Source organism: Canis lupus, chromosome X (genome assembly GCF_011100685.1).
Source record: "Canis lupus familiaris isolate Mischka breed German Shepherd chromosome X, alternate assembly UU_Cfam_GSD_1.0, whole genome shotgun sequence".
NCBI lineage: Eukaryota > Metazoa > Chordata > Mammalia > Carnivora > Canidae > Canis > Canis lupus.
Genome location: NC_049260.1, coordinates 102,431,938 through 102,451,729, shown reverse-complemented (window position 1 = coordinate 102,451,729; position 19,792 = coordinate 102,431,938). Strand labels below are relative to the sequence as shown.

The 19,792-nt window shown below is 42.1% G+C and overlaps 1 protein-coding gene across 1 annotated transcript; it reads right to left on the bottom strand.

Annotated features, from left to right (window-relative positions):
- Positions 1 to 6,371: 6,371 nt before the first annotated feature.
- RBMX2 (RNA binding motif protein X-linked 2) lies at positions 6,372 to 19,792 on the bottom strand. The gene is made up of 6 exons (XM_038588294.1): positions 19,659 to 19,792; positions 19,348 to 19,463; positions 18,036 to 18,087; positions 11,734 to 11,863; positions 9,973 to 10,150; positions 6,372 to 9,513 (listed from the first exon to the last, which is right to left on the bottom strand). The coding sequence occupies exons 1-6, from the start codon at positions 19,661 to 19,663 to the stop codon at positions 8,969 to 8,971; spliced, it is 1,026 nt and encodes a 341-aa protein (XP_038444222.1). The 5' UTR covers positions 19,664 to 19,792; the 3' UTR covers positions 6,372 to 8,968.

Here is a 19,792-nt window from a genome sequence, read left to right as displayed (position 1 = left end):
GATTTAATAATCATCAAGGTTTTTGGCTGTTGTTAGCTACTTGCTAATAAATGCCCTTCTCTTAAAGAAACATCATGATCATCATCAACATCACTTCTTAAGCCACTTGTAACCCTATCCTAAGCTGAATGGAATGATAGCTAATACCTCAGTTTCTCATGAGGCACGAGAAAAAGGAAAACATCAGTTCAGACTTTTTAAAATGGCTTCTTTAAAGAGGCTAGTTCATCTCCAATCATCCTCAAAGTACTCTTCTAAACCCTAAGCTGGCAAAAGGTAGTCACATTTTTTTTTTTAATTTATGATAGTCACACAGAGAGAGAGAGAGAGAGGCAGAGACACAGGCAGAGGGAGAAGCAGGCTCCATGCACCGGGAGCCTGACGTGGGATTCGATCCCGGGTCTCCAGGATCGCGCCCTGGGCCAAAGGCAGGCGCCAAACCGCTGCGCCACCCAGGGATCCCCAGTAGTCACATTTTTTATTGAAGTTCATTGTAGAGAGTATATTGGCCTCAAATTAAATATACAATCATGGGCAGCCCGGGTGGCCCAGCGGTTTAGCGCCGTCTTCAGCCCAGGGCCTGATCCTGGAGACCTGAGATCGAGTCCCGTGTCGGGCTCCCTGCCTGGAGCTTACTTCTCCTTCTGCCTGTGTCTCTGCCTCTCTCTCTCTTTCTCTGTGTCGCTCATAAATAAATAAATAAATAAATAAATAAATAATCTTTAAAAATAAATATACAATCACAACAACCATATATCTGCATAATATGCATACACTTCATTTTTTTAAACAAATCTTTTCCACATATACTTTAGAGTAACTTATTAACATATATCATACGGTTTTGCCCCTTTATAGGACCTGGCACATTATTTCAGTATTTTTAATGATTTATCTAGGGAACAATGTATCTTTGATGGTCATAATTTATAGAATACCAAATGCTTATCATAAATGTAATTGTTATTTCCTACTGAAAAATATGACCTGCTCTTATCTATTTTATGACGCAGTTTCCAGTAACACTTGTAGAAATCAGGAGCCACTTATTTAGTAAAGGAAGAACGCTAGGTTAAATCCTTCTAGTGCAAATAATCACACCCCAAATTATGTCTTCTAAGTTTACATTTTCAGATAAAATAAAAGACATCAGGAAACGCTTAACTTTATTCTTTAGTCCTAACAGCACAGCAAGGAACACTTTACACTTCACTAGAATCCCACTTAGACAATAACCAGGTTATTCCTTTCCAAGAGCTTTGAAACATGTTTACAGAAGGGATGTCCTCTACCAGATAAGGATTATTTCCAATTTAGGATTCAATGAATCCATAAACTGCCAAGATAGATACTTATTAGGTTCATGCTCCAATGGGTTAAAGGAAGCAAAAATGGACAGACAGACAGACTAGGATGTTAGGACACCACGAAAGAAATCCTGATACAGCAAGAACTGACAAACATCATATGGTCTCATTCATTTGGGGAATATAAAAAATAGTGAAAGGGAATAAAGGGGAAAGGAGAGAAAATGAGTGGGAAATATCAGTGAGGGTGACAGAACACGAGAGACTCCTAACTGGGAAACAAACAAGGGGTAGTGGAAAGGGAGGTGGGCGGGGGGTTGGGGAATGTAGTCCAAGGGGCTGACGGGCACCGAGGGGGGCACTTGACAGGATGAGCACTGGGTGTTATGCTATATGTTGGCAAATCGAACTCCAATAAAAAAATACAAAAAATGAAAAACATTCTTTTTTTAAAAAAAGATTTTATTTATTTATTCATGAGAGACACAAAGAGAGAGGCAGAGATACAGGCTCCATGCAGGGAGCCCGACATGGGACTGGATCCCAGGTCTCCAGGATCAGGCCCTGGGCTAAAGGTGGCGCAAAACCGCTGACCCATCCAGGCTGCCCCATGAAAAGCATTCTTTTAAAAAAAAATAATTTCTTTTATTGGTGTTCAATTTGCCAACATACAGAATAACACCCAGTGCTCATCCCGTCAAGTGCCCCCCTCAGTGCCCGTCACCCATTCACCCCCACCCCCCACCCTCCTCCCCTTCCACCACCCCTAGTTCGTTTCCCAGAGTTTGGAGTCTTTATGTCATGAAAAGCATTCTTAATGAGCACTTCATTCAATGTGGTTGTTTAGCCTTAAGATCACTGGAAATTTTTCTACCAGTGAATTCCAACTATCTTCTGCGAAGTGAATCCACAAAAGAAACAAGTAAACATTCACCATTCCCAAAGATCTGCTAACACCAGTTGCTAGCTGGTTGTTTCAGGCCTGGCCCAGTGCAGGGTGAATATGCACCTCTCAGATTTCTGACTCCAGGGAGCACAAGTGATGAACAGTCACAGCTGCTGAGCTCTGAAATCCAATGCTGCTGCAGCTGAAATCCATTATCCCTGCATTTTCACCAAGGCCAAACTTCCCACAGGCTGCTTGTCGTCAATTACTGAATGTGGCAGGGATATTAAGACTGGCCATTCCTGTGAGACACAGGACTTCCTTAACAGGTGACACTAAGGGGGGCACTTGACGGGATGAGCATTGGGCGTTATACTATATGTTGGCAAATTGAACTCCAATAAAAAGTATTACTCAGCCATTAGAAACGAACTAGGGGTGGTAGAAGGGGAGGAGGGCGGGGGGTGGGGGTGAATGGGTGACGGGCACTGGGTGTTATTCTGTATGTTAGTAAATTGAACACCAATAAAAAAAAAAAAAAGAAGTAAAAAAAAAAAAAAAAAAAAGAAATGACAAATATCCACCATTTGCTTCAATGTAGATGGAACTGGAGGGTATTATGCTGAGTGAAGTAAGTCAATTGGAGAAGGACAAACATTATATGATTTCATTCATACGGGGAATATAAAATTAGTGAAAGGGAATAAAGGGGAAAGGAGAGAAAATGAGTGGGAAATATCAGAAAGGGAGACAGAACATGAGAGACTCCTAACTCTGGGAAATGAACAAGGGGTGGTGGAAAGGGAGGTGGGCAGGGGGTTGGGGTGACTGGGTGACAGGCACTGAGGGGGGCACTTGACGGGATGAGCACTGGGTTGGCATATCGAACTCCAATAAAAAATATATACAAAAAATATATACACAAAAAATAAGAAAACAGGTGACTTGGAGTCAGAGATGCTGCCAGGGAGGAACTCCAACCTCACAAAGGATAGCAAGGACTAGACCTGTCACTACTTCACAGGTGTAGAAAGTAGTGAGACTTAGTGGGTCAGAACAAGACAACTTATTACAGCACAGAAAACAGCATCAGCAGGAGTTATCGGCGTAGTTTTGCCAGTTGCCCTGTCCCAAGTCCCACAGACAATGTAATGGGCTCAGGTGGATGCCACCAATGCAGTGGGTTGCATGGCAGCTGAGGAGCCCAGGGTCAAGGGTCCGGGACTTTGAGAAATGAGCAACAAACCAGCACCCCTCCCCTAGGAAGCAAACAGTAGTCCCACTATGGTCCCCTTGTTCTACAGAAATGGCTCTGTATTAGGAGACTGGTAAGCCTTGCTTTAAAAACCCTCACCAAGAATGTACAAGGATGCTCACAACCCACAGTGGATGCCTCTCCCAACAGACCCATTTGCTTTGCCAGAATGTTTCTAGAACTGTACCAGATAGTCCAAGATCTTTCCTACTCACCCCTCCTTCATTCCCTCTCTCCTCCACAGGATTTAGGCCTGCATAGAGTACTGTCGGGCAGTTCTGTCTGCCACCCATTTTCCATCAAGGGTGCTTTCCCTAGTAAGTCTCTAATATGCCTTATCCTACCTTGGCATCTGCTTTTCAGAGAACCCAAACTGGCACAAGTGGTGCCACTGATGGTCCAAGAAAACAGGCTGTGATAAGATGGGGTTCCGGGACAGCATCAGTCATTGCCTGGTGAACAGAATAGACACTGTCCTCATGGCGGTGTGGAGTAGAGAGAATCCCAGGCACAAGAGGGCAGCCCAACTGCTAAAGATTTCTCTGGAAGTAACCTGGGAAAACTGGGAGAATGATCTTGCAGATGTAGGGATTCAGATTTTTTAAATATATGAGAAGAATAAGGCCTACAAAGACAGTAGAGATGTCTGGACACTTATGTTGTACTGACACCCTGCAGCAGGATAATGGAAATGGTTGACAGTTAATAAGTAGCTAAAGACGAAGTGTGAGAGCCAGAGGGCTTCTGTGGAGCTTACAAAGTCCTCTTCTGCAGTGGAGGAGCAGATAAAGGGAGAGAATAATGGAGTGGCAGAACTCAAGGCAGATGAAATACTCAATACTTAATGTGTGGCAAGTCTGCTTTGCCCAAGTCAGGGCCACACGACTCCATGTGGTTGGAAAATCCTGGGACCCTGACACATGGAGCGAGAACATCTGGCCAGATATTCCTCAGGGTGTTGGCTCTGCAGACATCCCCACTCAGACTTCAGTTTGCAGAGAGGGCTCTTCCCTAATAACAGTATTTCCTCTGTGCCGGAAGATGCTGCAGAACCTAACTCCCCCTAGAAGGCAACTTGTGTTCCCCTCTAAGAGGCTGTGTCCAGCCCCTCTTCTGGTTACTAAACTGCTAATTAGGATTAAATCCCAGCATAACCTGGCCACATTAGTCCTGAGTCTAATTAAGAGAAGAAAGTCTACACCAAAGAACTGCAAGAATTAGCTGATGGATACTGACAGGAATCAAGGAAGCCCTGGGGTTAGATTTCAAGAGTGCTGTATCAACAGGGGCAGAAAAGCAAAAATTCAAACTTGGGAGCACATTCTCAGAATACAGATTTAATCCCCTGGCAAGGGCCCACAGGGGATATGAAGTCTCTACTAAGGTGGTTCTTAGAGGCCTGGAGAAAGCAATGGTTACCACTGAGCAACATAGGAATGTCTGAGCTGTCCTGACAAATGGCAAAAGGAATGGAAAAGCAGAGGGTAGCGGACACACTGCAGTGGAGAGATTGCATGAGGTCAAAAACCACATTACAGAGTAGTGTTCCATGAGGGGAGGCAGCAGACACCTCATTTACCAAGGCCATCAGGAAGGCAGTGGCCAAAGGGGCATCAGCATCACTACATTCAGAGGTGACCTCCTCTGTAGGTCAGGGATGGCAGTAAGAGACCATCACAGAACTGGGCACCAATAGAGAACAGGTAGAGGCACAACCTACCAAGAGCCAGGAGGCCACAAATACCAAAACCAACCACAAGGCCTGAGGGACAGCCAAGGAAGTTTACCTACAGGGAGTTGCAGAGATGGCAAATGGACTGTATCCCTAGGAATGATACAGATGGAAAGCCAGCAAGGGTATCAAGATCTACAAGCTGAAAAAGAGAACAGTGGAGGAGCAGAGGTTTGAGGTTTCTCCAATGAAAAGTCCTAATTTCTTGCTCAGTTTCCAGACCTGGAAGAGGTAACTGGGTCCCTAAAAGGAAGAACAATGACATATATGCCCCAGGACCTCCCCTAATGGGACCTATAGTCACTTATATCAGTGTCTGTACACTGGGGAGACAGCCAGACACTCAAGGAATACTGGACTCAAGATCAAAGTTAACATTGATACCTAGACACCTGAAGCATGATCATGGCCCTAAATAGGGGGCTGGGGGCTCCAGGGCTGAGTAATCACTGAAGTCTTGGCCTCAAACAAGACTCACAGGGGGCCTGCAGATTGACCTAGTGGTCATTTCCCACTCCTCAAGTATGTAACTGGAATTGAGTTGGTACTTAAAGAGTATTCCCCACAGGGGTCCCTGGCTTTTAGGGCAGGAGCTGTCACAGTGAGGAAAGTCAAGTGGAAACCTCTAAAACTGTTCTCCTCCACCTTGGACAAGAATACATTGACTGGTTACTTATCTGTATCAACTTGGCTCAGGCTATAGTACCCAACTAGTCAATCAAACAACAATATAGGTGTTGCTATGCAAGTATTTCATAGATGTGATTAACATCTACCATCAGTTGATTTTCAAGAGATTATCCTTGATAATCAGGGTGGGCCTTATCTAATCAGTTGAAGAACCTAATAGCAAAACTATGATTTCCCTGAAGAAATTCTGCCTATGGACTGCAGTATCAGCTACTGCCCAAGCGTTTCCAGCCTGCTGTCCCGCCCTATAAATTTCAGATTTGCCTAACCAGTCCACACAACTGTATAATTCAATTCCTTGCCATACACATACACACATACACACACAGGCATACCTCAGAGCTATTGGGGGTTTAGTTCCAGACCACAATAAAGCAAGTATCACAATAAAGCAAGTCACATGTATCTTTTCATTTCCCAGTGCATATAAATTTATGTTTACACTATAGTTTACTAAGTATGTAATAGCATTGTATGTAAAAAAAAAACAATGAACATATCTTAATTTAAAAATACTTTATTGCTAAAAAAATGCTAACCAATATCTGAGCTTTCAGTAAATCATAACCATCAATCACAGATCACCGTAACAAATGTAATAATAATGAAAAAGTTTGAAATGTTGTGATTATCAAAATCTGACAGAGAAACGAAGAAAATGCTGTTGGAAAATGACAGAGACTTGTTTCACACAGGGTTGCCACAAACCCTTACTTTGAAAAACAAAAAACAAAAAAACAAAACAAAAACAACCACAGTTTATCTGTGAAACACAATTAAGCAAAGCATAATAAAATGAGGTATGCCTGCATGTTTTCTCATTAGGAATTGGCTTACAGCAAGATATACATATCCTACTGGTTATTTTCCCGGTAAAACCCTAATTGATACATAAATCAAAACAATATTACATCTCAGTGGAGCCAGAGTAAATCAGTGCTACTATTAAAAACCTAGAAGATGCAAAGAATGGTAGCCCCTCTATCTTTGCACCTCTAGCCAAATGGGGGTCCCTGTATGTATGACCAGCTGAGGCAGAAAACAGCTTGAGCTTGGTTTTTATGTGGGTTCGTTCAGTATGTGGGCACATAGTGATGATGAATGGTATCTGCCTTACTGCCACATTCAGGGGTGGAGAAGGAAACATCTTCCAATGAATGGGATCTAACGTAGTACACCTGACTTGGTGTAAAAGAAGAGGCATAATGTGAGACTCTTAATTGGGTATACACAGACTCCTGGGCAGTGGCCAGTGGCCTGGCCATCCAGTTGAGAGACTGGAAGGACAAGAGGTAAAAATCAGAGACAAGGAGGTATGGTGTAAAAACTGTGGACTGACATGTGAGAGATAAGGCAAAGTGTGAATACTTTTGTATCACATGCTAACATTCATCAGAGCATCCACCACAGAAGAAGCACTAAACTGCCAGGCAGACAAAATGACTGAGGTGCATAGGCCTTTTGTCAGTGGCTACTACACAACTGGGATGATGGACACATAAAGAGAGTGCCATGGCCCAAGAGCAAGGACTTCTGCTTACCAAAGCTGATCTAGTGGGAATCTTCTGACAGGTGCTTTGGCTCCCATTTTATTGGTCTTGCTCAAACATTCTCACAACTCCATAGCAGTTTAAGCCTTTTTCCTACCCAACCTTCCTTCTTGCTTTCCCTCTTCTCCAGAGGTTAGACTTCTATCAGAGTCGGACTGCTTTTCCGGACTTCTCCAGCCTCCTTTCCCATTTTCTTTCATGGGCATTTTCTCCTAAAAACAAAATCTCTTGCACATCTAATCTTGGACCCAAACTAACATACCAAGTAAACTAATTAAATGTGTTCACTATTAAAGCTCTGTTCCTTTGTTTTGAAGGGTCAGAAGTGCAAGCTTAGTAATTCAGCAGCGGTGTTATGGTCCTGCAAACTAATTCCTACCTAACTCAATAAGGGACTGACTGAAAAACTAAAAGGACAAGGTTCTCAAAATGAGAAAAAAAAAAAAAAAACCTGCCAAGGCGACCAGAGAGATACGCAATGAAGCTGACAAAGTGTTCCCATCTCAGCAAGAACAGCTACTTGAAAAGGAAATGACCCAAAAGTGGCCTGGCCTGTCTGAAATGTGGAAACAGCTGGCTAGCCAAAAGGTAGAAACAATCCAAATGTCCATCCACCAAGGAATGGATAAACAAAATGTGGTCTATCCATGCCATGGATAGCCATAAAAAGGAACAAAGTACTGATCCATGCCGCAATAATGGATGAACCTCAAAAATATACTAAGTGAAAGACACCAGACACAAAAGGCCATATATTGTACAATTCCACTTGCATAAAATGTGCAGAATGGGTAGTTCCAATAGGAATGAAAAGCAGATTGGTGGCTGACAGAGACGAGGAGGGGGGAATGGAGAGTAACTGCTTAATGGGCACAGTGTTTCATTCTGGAGTGATGGAAATGTTTTAGAACTACACAGGAGTGGTGGTTTTACAACACTGTGAAGATACCAAAGGCCACTGGATTGTTCCCTTTGAAATGGTTAATCTGATGTTATGTGAATTTCACCTCGATCAAAATAAATAAATAAATAAATAAATAGTGAGGCGGTGCATGGACATTGAAAAACAGATGTTTAAAAATTTTTTTAAAGGAGGGCAGGGGGCAGAGAGAGGGGGCTGGTGTTAAGAATCACTATCCCCTTCCCATCAAGCTGTCCAGATCTAGTTAAACCACACTCCTCTATTCTATGGCTGTACCTGCCAACTGGCTTGCCACCTAAACATCTAGCACAAAGACTAGAATCCCTAGATTGCCTGGTATTTCCCCTTTCCTGGCAATTATGTCATAAACTGGGGTCGTAAATTCAAGGGCCATATTTACGAAACCAAATTTAAGTCCTGAGCATGTTCCCAGGAACAATGGATTTTGTCAAAAGTATAGGATATGTGGCTGTTAAGACTACAGCTCTCGATGACTCTCATACTCAAGGGATTGGAAGAATTTAGCCCAGAGATTTACCTCACAGTAAAAGTGTAATTGAGTATGACTGCATTTTCAAGATCAAGTCCATTTCCAGTACTAGTAGACTGTCAAACAGGCCACAGCTTCAGTGGTGCCTGCGGTCACTGGGGTTGGAGGAGTCCCGGTCACGCGAGTGCCGGGCCCTCTTACGCCTGTGCGATCTCTCTCGGCTCCTGCTTCTACCTCTCCGGCTATGCCCCTCAGAACGCCCATTGTGCCGGCTGGAATGCCTGTCTGAGCTTCGGCCTCTGGCTCTGTCTCTGTCTCTGTCTCTCTCTCTTTCTCTCTGTCTCTCTCTCTCTCTGTTCTTTTCTTCTCTTTCCTCCCTCCTGCTTGAGGACCTACGTTCGTGCCTGGGCTTCTCCTTCCTCGGCTCCCTCTCTCTGTCCTCTGCTCTGCTGCGGCAGGTGGTCTTGACCTCGGGAGAGCTGTGGTGGTGCTTGCGCACCTCTCTGGGTTCTGACTTCTGACCCCTCTCTGGGTTCTTGGTGCTGTGCTTTTTAGAGCCAGGGTCATCCTTTTCCTTTTCCATCTGGTTTCTGGGGGATGAAGAGGAGACTGGATGCTCTGTCTGTACTTCCTGGTCAGTGTTCTCTTTGTCTTTCTTTCTTCTCTTTTTCTCCTTTTTGTCTGGAGGGAAAAAGGGGCACAACCAATAAGGAAAGGAAGAGGGGGAAGGGGGGAGGGTATGCCAAAGGAAAGCACTACTGGTAGCATTGGGAAGCACTCATAATCTATACTTCCAGAAAAGCATCTGTGAGAAGTCAACTTTGACAACTGTCCCCCTTGACAGGTCAAGTCACTGGATAAGGCAATCCTCATCCCCAAATTACCTTTCTAAAGACCCGACCTCCAAATACAGTCACATTCTAAGGTCTCGAGGGATTAGGACTCCAACATATGAACTGGGAAACAGAATTCAGCCCATGATATTAGTCTTCCACTGATACCTCTCCTTTCCCAATTACTATACGGTTCCCCACACCCTTCCTTTTCACACCTAATAACTGATTACCAATTCTCAGTGAATACTAGGAGGAGCAAACACTAAGACTACCCAGAATCTTCTCTCAGGTCTTAGTGCTTTACCTTTTTTGTATTTTTTTGGGGGTTTGTCATCTTCGGAACCCTCGGATGAACTCACGGAGGGGGTGTGAGCCCCACAGCCCTTCTCTTGGAGCTCTTTGGTCACATCATCCATTTCTTCTGAGTCCTTAGGAGCCCGATAGTTAGACACATGATCCACTCGGATAGTTCTTCCTTTGATCTAAGACAGACAGGCAATGCTTCAGCAGAGAGGGCCCTACTTCTGAACTATTTGAACCCAGCTGCAGAAAGCCATGGTTCAAACCACACCCTAGAAAGCCATGGTTCAAACTACACCCTTTACCTTCCTGCTAATTCTATTTCTGGGGAAATATCTAAGCCAGACCTGCCCAACTGGTATGTCACAGCACATATACCTAGATAATAATCTGCCCAGCCCCTCCCTGGGGCAATCAGGTAGGCAGCTGGAGTCCCTGAGGCAACTCTACCAGGCAGCCTCCTCAGTTTACCCCAGGGTGCCACACAATAACCTTCAGGTTCTACATATGCAATTAAATGAAAAAATGCTCAGCAGTACTGCCCCAAAGCACAAGCAGCAGGGAAAACTAAGAATTTACATGCATAAACAATGAATTACCCTCAATCACATTAATTTGCAGTAAAACATACCATGGCCTGGCAGTTAGAAAGAACTCCTGAAGCGAGTGCAGCACTACAGCTGTTTTCTTGATACAGCAATTAGGATGAGGTCAAGGCAGACCAATATTTGGGAAAGGGGAAGGAATTTGTTTTCCTAAGCCCTCACGCCTTGCTCTACCCCCACCATACTGGAACAACTGTCTCACACTTATTTTTGCTGTGGATCACAACTCTCTGGGTGAACAACAAAAAATTAGCCCCTCACTTAAAAATAGTCAGGCAGATACAGACCTATTCTATAGGAAAAAATCATCCAAAAGCTTATGTCTGGCTTTTATTGTTCCTATACAAGAACAGAGTTTCATTCTTACCTTTAAGCCTGAACTTAAAGGTCATCTTTCCTATTCCCCTTTTGAAAACATTTTAGAAAATCCCCCTTTCATGGAGATTTTCAGCTGTTCCATACTGCTGCAATCAGTGACAAATTCTCCAAGTCCAAAGTCACCCCCAAACCTATAAAAAATGCTTATCTAACTGCAGTGCTTTTCCTAAATAAGCAGAGGAACCAGGGAGAGCATAGACAAGCCAGACTTGTCTACCACCTTCTCTGGCCAAGAGTGTTCTGAGAGGGAACAGACAAGGGAAAACTTCAGAATGAGTTACTTTTGTAGAATTTGTCATCAGACTTCATCTAGAGAATTTCCAAGGCCCAGTAATGCTAAGTCAGTGGAGACATAGGACAGACACACAGAGCTATGTCTTAGAGGATGAAGCCATAAGAGAGCGCCAAATCCTCTGACACAGCATAGCATGGAAGAGCAGTATTTGCTAGTCTTTTTACTGCCCAATACATCAGAGATGAGAGTAGGGTGTGAGAATGGAAAGGTGAGAAACCAGGGGCTTGGTTGGGGGTGAGGGACATGATACCTATGTTCCTGGGAAGATGAACATGAGGAAAAGGAACAAGTGTCAGCAGGGTCATAAGCCAATGAAATTATTTCCTGGGATCATTTCCTGGTCAGTATGTCCCCACACCTCTACAACCCTCAACACATCCAGGTGACCAGTACTGTCCTTGAACTTGGGGCAATCAGGTGGGAAATTAAATCGAACTCTTACATACAGGAAAAGTCCAGCCAGATCCTGCTTAGTGAACACACTCACCTTGATTCCATTAAAATTGTCAACAGCCAAAATTGTGCTCCTCTGGTCTTCATAGCAAAGGAAACAGAATCCTTTGGATTTCCCAGTCTTCTTGTCCCGCACCAGATTAATGTTAACAATCTCCCCATATCTATTTATTTTATAAAAGAGTAAGACACCATTGATTTAAAATGCAAAAACTTTCAGATTGAATGACAAAACAATTCAAATAATATAATCTATACAAGAGATACATCTAGGAAAAGATGACATAAAGTTAAAAATAAAAATTAGACAAGGACAGAGCAGGAACACCCAATTACAAAATGAGTGGTAATATTAAGATCGAAGATGAATTCAAGGCCAAAAAAAAAAAATAGTTCCCCTTAAGCAGGACTAAGAGAGCTCTTTTACACTTAAAAAGGTCCTAATAGGATCCCTGGGTGGCGCAGCGGTTTGGCGCCTGCCTTTGGCCCAGGGCATGATCCTGGAGACCCGGGATCGAGTCCCACGTCAGGCTCCCGGTGCATGGAGCCTGCTTCTCCCTCTGCCTTGTCTCTGCCTCTCTCTCTCTCTCTGTGACTATCATAAATAAATAAAAATTTAAAAAAAAATTGTTAAAAAGGTCCTAATATATTACAAAAATATGTCATGAAACTTTATACATAAGTTCACAAGTCAAAAATTTTAACTTAAGAAACTCTTAGAAATTCCAAGAGAAACTAATAACAAAAGTTATATTTTAGCATACCACTTTAAGTTTATAACACATAAAGCTGACAAAAATAAGGTCAGAGGAATTAATATCAATATATAATTATAACATTAATATAAACTATAATATAACAATTATGTTGTTAAATATTAATGTCAAACTAGTGGATATATATATCTGAATCTTACAAAAATAGTACCATTTCAATAATCCATGAAACATGTATTAAAATGGACTATAGAATAAACTTCAATCACCTCCAAAAACAGAACATGTTCTCCAATCACAATGCTATACAGCTGGAAATAATATTTTAAATAAAAAATACCCTACAAGCTAGAACTTGAAGCCTATTCTCCTAACAACTGGATGAAAGAGAAATTGAAATAAAGAAAAAAAAATCAATGGTAGACTATTTAAAAAATAACACAAATGAGAATATATACCAAAACTTACAAGATGCAGCTAAAACTACGCTCGGGAAAATCTGCAACCTTAAAGAATTTTACTGTTAAAAAGGTAGAATAGGAGGCACATAGGTGACTCAGTCAGTCAAGCATTTGCCTTCAGCTCAGCTCATGATCCCAGGCTCCTGGGATCAAGTCCTGTGTTGGGCTCCCAGCTCTGCAGGGAGTCCGTTTCTCCCTCTGCCCTTCCCCTCTACTCAAGATATCGCTCTCTCGCTCGCTCATTAAATAAATAAAATATTTAAAAATAAAATAAAAAGGCAGAATGAATATAAAAGAAAATAAATCTAAGGAAAGCAGATGGGAGTTAATAAAGATAAAAGCAGAAATTAAATAGAAAATAGAAAAAAAATCTACCTTATTCCTTATACAAAGTTAAATTCCAGATAAGTTAAAGATTCATAAATTAAAAGGTAGAGTCATAAAAATAAAACAAGAATTGGTGGATACTTAATAACACAATCATACACATACATCTGGGCCAGATATCTTGCATCTTACCTAACAAAATACAGGTTTCCCCCGCTACCTAAAGGTTCACTTTATGCCACTTTGCTTTTACAAAACACGTACTTAGTACCTGTTTTCACTAACGGGAAGAAAGGTGAAGAGGATTTTTGCTTTTATGATTATGGTAACTGCTTCACCACTTCACGCATTTTTAGCTTAGTAAGCTTTCGTAGAACAGTCTACCTTCAGGGAACAGGGGAAATCTGTACTGGAGCGGATTCAGCTAAGGTCAGCAACTATTTCACACTGTTTAGTACAGGAGGTATAGGCCAATGCAATTAGGAGAAAACATGCAAAAAATGAAAAAAAACTAAAACTATCTCTATTTGAAGATTATATATAATACTCTGGATAGAAAACCCAAGCAAATCAATCATGAACAATAATAAAAACAAACAGTATAATAATTCAGTAAGGTAACAGGATATAAAGTCAAAAAAATAAAACTCCTTACAAATAAACAATAATCAGAAGATATGTAATCAAAGAAAACCCCCCCAAAAAAGAAAAACCCCATTTGAATTAGCAACAAAAAGATAAAATACTTAGAAATAAAGTTAACAATAAACAATGTACAAAGTCTACATAGAGAAAACTTTTTAAAACTGAAAGACACACACATAGATTTAGACAAATATAAAAACATCTCTTGTTTTTGGATAGGATGACTCAACATCATATAGGTAGCAACATCCTCCCCCAAGTTAATACTTAAATGTAATATAGTACAAGTTGTGTTTTATTTTCCTGGAGCTGGATAATTCTGAAGTTCTTGTGGGAAAATGAGCATGTAAGAATAGATAGAAAATTTTCAAAAAAGAACAATGAGGGAGCGCAACTCTCCTAGATATTAAACATACTAAAAAATTATATGATTAGTTAATGTGGTACTAGCACATGAAGAGACAGACAGACCAAAAGAACACAATAGAAAGCCAAGAAAGAGACTCAAGTATACATGGAAAAATTAGTAATATAAGTGTGACATCCCAATTTGCTGGGGGGAAATATGGACTTTTTTATAAATGTGGGAACTGGATACCCATTGAAAAGAAACCTGAAATTGGATCCATGTCTCACACTATACATAAGAATAACTCTAAATGGATCAGATTTCAATGCATAAAATTGAAACCATACAAGTACTAGAAGAGAGGACATATTTCTCCCTACCTACCCATCTATCTAATTATGACCCAAAATTCAGAAGCAATAAAAAAAAGACTGATAAATTTGGCCATATAAAACACCAGAGCATGAGACTGTAAAGAATCAGCACAAAGGAGTTTTTGGGGAGATGGAATTGTTCTTCATCCTAATTGTGGGGGTGACTACACAAATCTATGCACATATTAAAGCTCACAGGACTGAGATACCTGGGTGGCTCAGTGGCTGAGCATCTGCCTTCAGCTCAGAGCATAATCCCAGGGTCCTGGGATGGAGTCCCATATCAGGCTCCCCTTGGGGAGCCTGCTTCTCCCTCTGCCTACATCTCTGCCTCTCTCTCTTTCTCTCTCTCTCTCTCTCATAAATAAATGAAATGTATTTTTTAAAAAAAAAAAAGCTCACAGGACTCTACACCCCCTAAAAAAGTCAATTTTAGGGCAGCCCGGGTGGCTCAGCAGTTTAGTGCCACCTTCAGCCCAGGGCCTGATCCTGGAGACCCAGGATCGAGTCCCATGTCGAGCTCCCTGCATGGAGCCTGCTTCTCCCTCTGCATGTATCTCTGCCTGCCTCTCTCTCTCTCTCTCTCTCATAAATAAATAAAAATCTTTTTTAAAAAGTCAATTTTACCATATAATTTAAACACATAAATGAATAAAAAATTTAAGTTTTGCACAGAAAAATATCAGAACAAAGTCAAAAGACAAATGACAAAATAGGAGAAAATATTAACAACTCATATCACAGATAAAGGACCAGAAAGCAATTTTTTTCCTTTTGCTATAAAGATCATCTGGACAACTGGTGAAGTCAAATAAAGTCCACAAATTAGATAATAATATTGTATCAGTGTTAACTTCCTGAATTTGATAACCATATTGAAGTTAAACAAGAGAATGCCCTTATTTGGGGGGAAAAATACATATTGAAGAATTTAGGGATAAATGAGCAACATGTCTGCAACTCTCAAATGGTTCAGAAAAAATAATAGGTATACATGGGGAGAAATAATGACAAAGCAAATGTGGTAAAATGTTAACATCTGGGGACTCTAAGCGAAGGGGAAAGAGGTATTCTTCATATCACTTTACATAACTTTCCTATTTTAAGCCTGAAATAATCTCAAAATAAAAAGTAAAAGAAAAAATATAAGAACACGTTTATTTTTTTATAAAAGATTTTATTTATATATTTATGGGGGGGGAGGCAGAGACACAGGCAGAGGGAGAAACAGGCTCCATGAGGGAGCCTGATGCGGGACTCGATCCCGAGACTCCAGAATCACACCCTGGGCTCACGGCAGGAGCTAAACCGCTGAGCCACCCAGGGATCCCCCCAAGAACACATTTAAACAGACTCCTACAGACCAAATTGGGACAACTGGAGCATGAAGAAATAATGATGGCAATGTAGTATAACACATCAAATTAAGTAAAGTAAGTCCACAGTAAACAACACATGACAAAGTGGCATAACAGAATTAAAACCATTAAGAGCTTTTGTAAAATCGGGATCCCTGGGTGGCGCAGCGGTTTGGCGCCTGCCTTTGGCCCAGGGCGTGATCCTGGAGACCCGGGATCGAATCCCATATCAGGCTCCCGATGCATGGAGCCTGCTTCTCCCTCTGCCTGTGTCTCTGCCTCTCTCTCTCTCTCTCTCTGACTATCATAAGTAAATAAATAAAAATTAAAAAAAAAGAAAAAAAAAAAAGAGCTTTTGTAAAATCACTAAGAAAATGAGGAACACACCAATAGAAGAAAACAAGCAAAGGACACGAAAAGACATCTTAAAAACAAGAAATAAAAAAACAAGAAATAATGGCATGTACATCTATTAAAAGACGTTCTAACTGACGATTAAATAAAGGCAAAGTAAAATCATAATGAGAAACCATACAAGTATCTTAAAAATAACCACTGCCAATTAGGATTCCAAAAAAAAAATGGGCATTCTAGTTACAGTAGAAACTGGTACAAACTTCTCAGAGAGCAATTTGGCCATATTCATAAAACATCTGAAAAATGCTAACATATTGACCTAGTAATTTCACTATGTAAAGTATCAGGAATGCATACAAAGGATATATATTCTACAATGTATAGTGTAATACAATTTATAACAGCAAAATATTAGACTACCCAACATTTAAAAAAATGGTTAAAAAAAGATGATAAAGAAATACACCAAAATGTTAAGTTTTTCCTTAAAGTACGTTCTATTTTCTTCTTTATGCTTTTCCTTTTTGTCAAATGTTCTATAATGATTATACATTACCTTGATAATCAGAAAACAAAACATTTCTTGAAAACCACTGTTACCAATGGCAAAGACAATCTTCATGGAGAGCAAGGTGTACAGCCAGAATAGAGAATTAGAATAAGCAAACACACTAGCTGATCATCACTCAACGCAAATAAGACAAAAACAGCCCCTATGAAGGCTGGACCAGACAGAGGTATCATAAGGGGTGGAAACTACAGGCTGCACCTGCTGTAAACTTCCAGCTGCCCAGAAGTCAGAGAAAGCAGCCTCTGTCTCTCTTGGGCGCTAAGCCAGAGTGGGCTGCCGAAGCCCTCTCTCATGGCCCTCTCATGGGTACTGCCCAATTTCTTTTCCATGGCCCTCTCCTCCATAAGCTGCTCCACCACTCAGCCACGGTCCTCTTCCTATTGGACGGCCCCACCATCCCCTGACATGGCAATGTCTCCGCCACAGTGTGCTGGCAGTGTTTACTTCCCCAAATCCTTCTGCCACAGTCCTCTGCCCTCAGGGTCCCTAAGGCCCCATGGACTGTCTAACCACTCTGTGTAGCTCTGGGTTGTGCCCAGCCCCTCTCCCACCAGCCGCCACCACCAGTGCAAGATGCTCTCCCACCCAATGCTGCTGCTTTCATCTATGGGCAGAATGAAGAATATAAGGTTCACCTATTCATCCTTGTTCCTCATCAGCCCATAATTCTCAGCTTCTGGGTAAAGAGACCGGTTCTGCTTACTAATCTTATACCCATCTAGAAACAAGAAAACTGCCTAAACTTTTTGCTTTTTCTCCCATTCCTCTGTGCTTTGCCCTAATCCCACAACACCACACAGGTGTAGGCCAGAAGGGCCCTGTGATCATGGATTACCCTTGGGTTTGCAGGAGCCCAAGGAGTCCAACATGGTAGTTTCCTGTGAGTAAGTCTATTCTGGTGTAGGCACAGGCTGAACAAGCCTCACTTAAAAAGCAATAAAAATAGACCAGAATCCCCAAGACAGCCTCCTAAATCATCTAACTTCTTGGATTTTCCATATTGGGAGCTCTATAACCATGTCCTGGGGCTGATCTAGACTAGAGCAGAAGCTCCAGCCCTCCCCATGCAGGGAGCCCAGTCAGACTAGAATAAAACAAATAGACTTTGTGAGGCCACAAAATGTATTAAGCAAGCATAATTTGATGACCCAGAAGGCAGGAAATGAAAAAGGACTTACTGTGAGAACACACAGATAATGTCCCCTTCAGTCAGTTCATAAGGAAGCCCTCCTAGGAGAGAAAACCACATTTCAGTTCCACAAACATTTACCAAGCATCTCCTCCATACCATGCACTAGGCCCAGCAATGTGGGTGCAAAGAAGAGTAAGCCACAGGGCCTGCCCTCAAAGAACTCACAGTCTGACGATTTAACAGAATCATATATAAGGTGCGGCACTAGTGCAGCAAAAGGAGTGATTAACTTTGTGGAAAGGTCAGTGTCATCACTAACCAAATACTCCCCACACCCAAAACCTTGCAAAGCAGACAGTTTGCAGCATAAAACTCTGTTTCCACAAACATATCTTGAACTCACCTGCTCTTTTTTTTAAGATTTTATTTATTTATTCATGAGAGACACAGAAAGCGAGGCAGAGACATAGGCTGAGGGAGAAATGGGAGCCTGATGCAGGACTCAATACCAGGACTCCAAAATCACAACCTGAGCCAAAGGCAGACGCTCAACCACTGATCCACCCAGGTGCCCGGAACTCACAAACTCACAGCTAAGATTACAGCAAAATCAGTTTAAATATGAAAATATTACCCCACCTCACATAGACTAAGGAATCTTTGGTTGTCTATAGACAACTGTTCAGCATTTCATAGGAAATAAATTCCCCTGCAAATCTTTCGTTCCTCATCTGTAAAATGGGGATATTAGTACTTATTTCACAGAACTGTTGTAAGAATTAAATAAAACAATGGACATAAAGTGCTTAGCACAATATCTGGTGCAATAACTTCTTTGCCCAAACTTTCATATTATTGGATGCGACACAAGTGAATACAGAGATGACAATATGGCCACGGACAGAAGGCAGAAGTTAAGTAAATGAGGAAAATGAATTCTGAGGGAAGGAGAAAGGGCGGGGGGGGGGGCGCTAGCAGTAATACAAGATGGTGGTTAAGATCATCAGTTCTAGAATCCCATAGTTCTGGTTGTTCCACTTATTACCCATGTGACTTTAAGGAAGTCCATTAACCTCCTCAGCTATGTAACAGGGGGGCGCGGTATGATAACAGTCTCTGAAACCAAGTGGCAAGGACCACAGTGAACGGCAAAGGTAACTATTATGGTCACTGACTTGGCAGGAGGAGCAAACTAGAAATGGAAGAGAAAAGAGATACAGAAAACGGATTTACGGGGCAGCCAGAAGAAAGAAATCTAAGTGCGTGATGAACGTCAGAAGGAAGGAAAGGCGGGAATGCTGAAAGGTTAGGAAGCGCACCAGGAGAGAATGAGCAGTGCAGAAAGATGTGACTCTCACCCAGGAAGATCCAGGCGCTGTCCTTGTACTCAGAGTGCCAGGACACCTTATCTGCCACCCCAAGCTGGACCTCACGCTCATTCAGCTCGTTGATCAGCTTCACTTTAGTTAAAGGGCTGCAGAGAGAGGCGGAAAAGCGGCCGTTAAGTGCGGCCTGGCCAGAGGTAAGGGAGAGCAGAACTAGAGGGCTAGTTCTCCAGTCTCCGCGCCTCTCCCACCCCTCGGCCCCGCAGGCTCTCTACCACCCCAGCCCCGGTGGGCAACTTCCCGCGGCCGGTCCCTACTTCTTAAGAGGTAAACTGAGGCCTTACTTCATCTCCTCAGGTTCGCGCTCAGCACGGAGACGTTAACTTCCGGGTGAGTCTGTGTCGCGCGTGCGCAGCGCCGATGCCGTGCGCCCATTGGACTCCGCGGAGTTCGCGCTGCGCCACGCCGGAAAGACGGG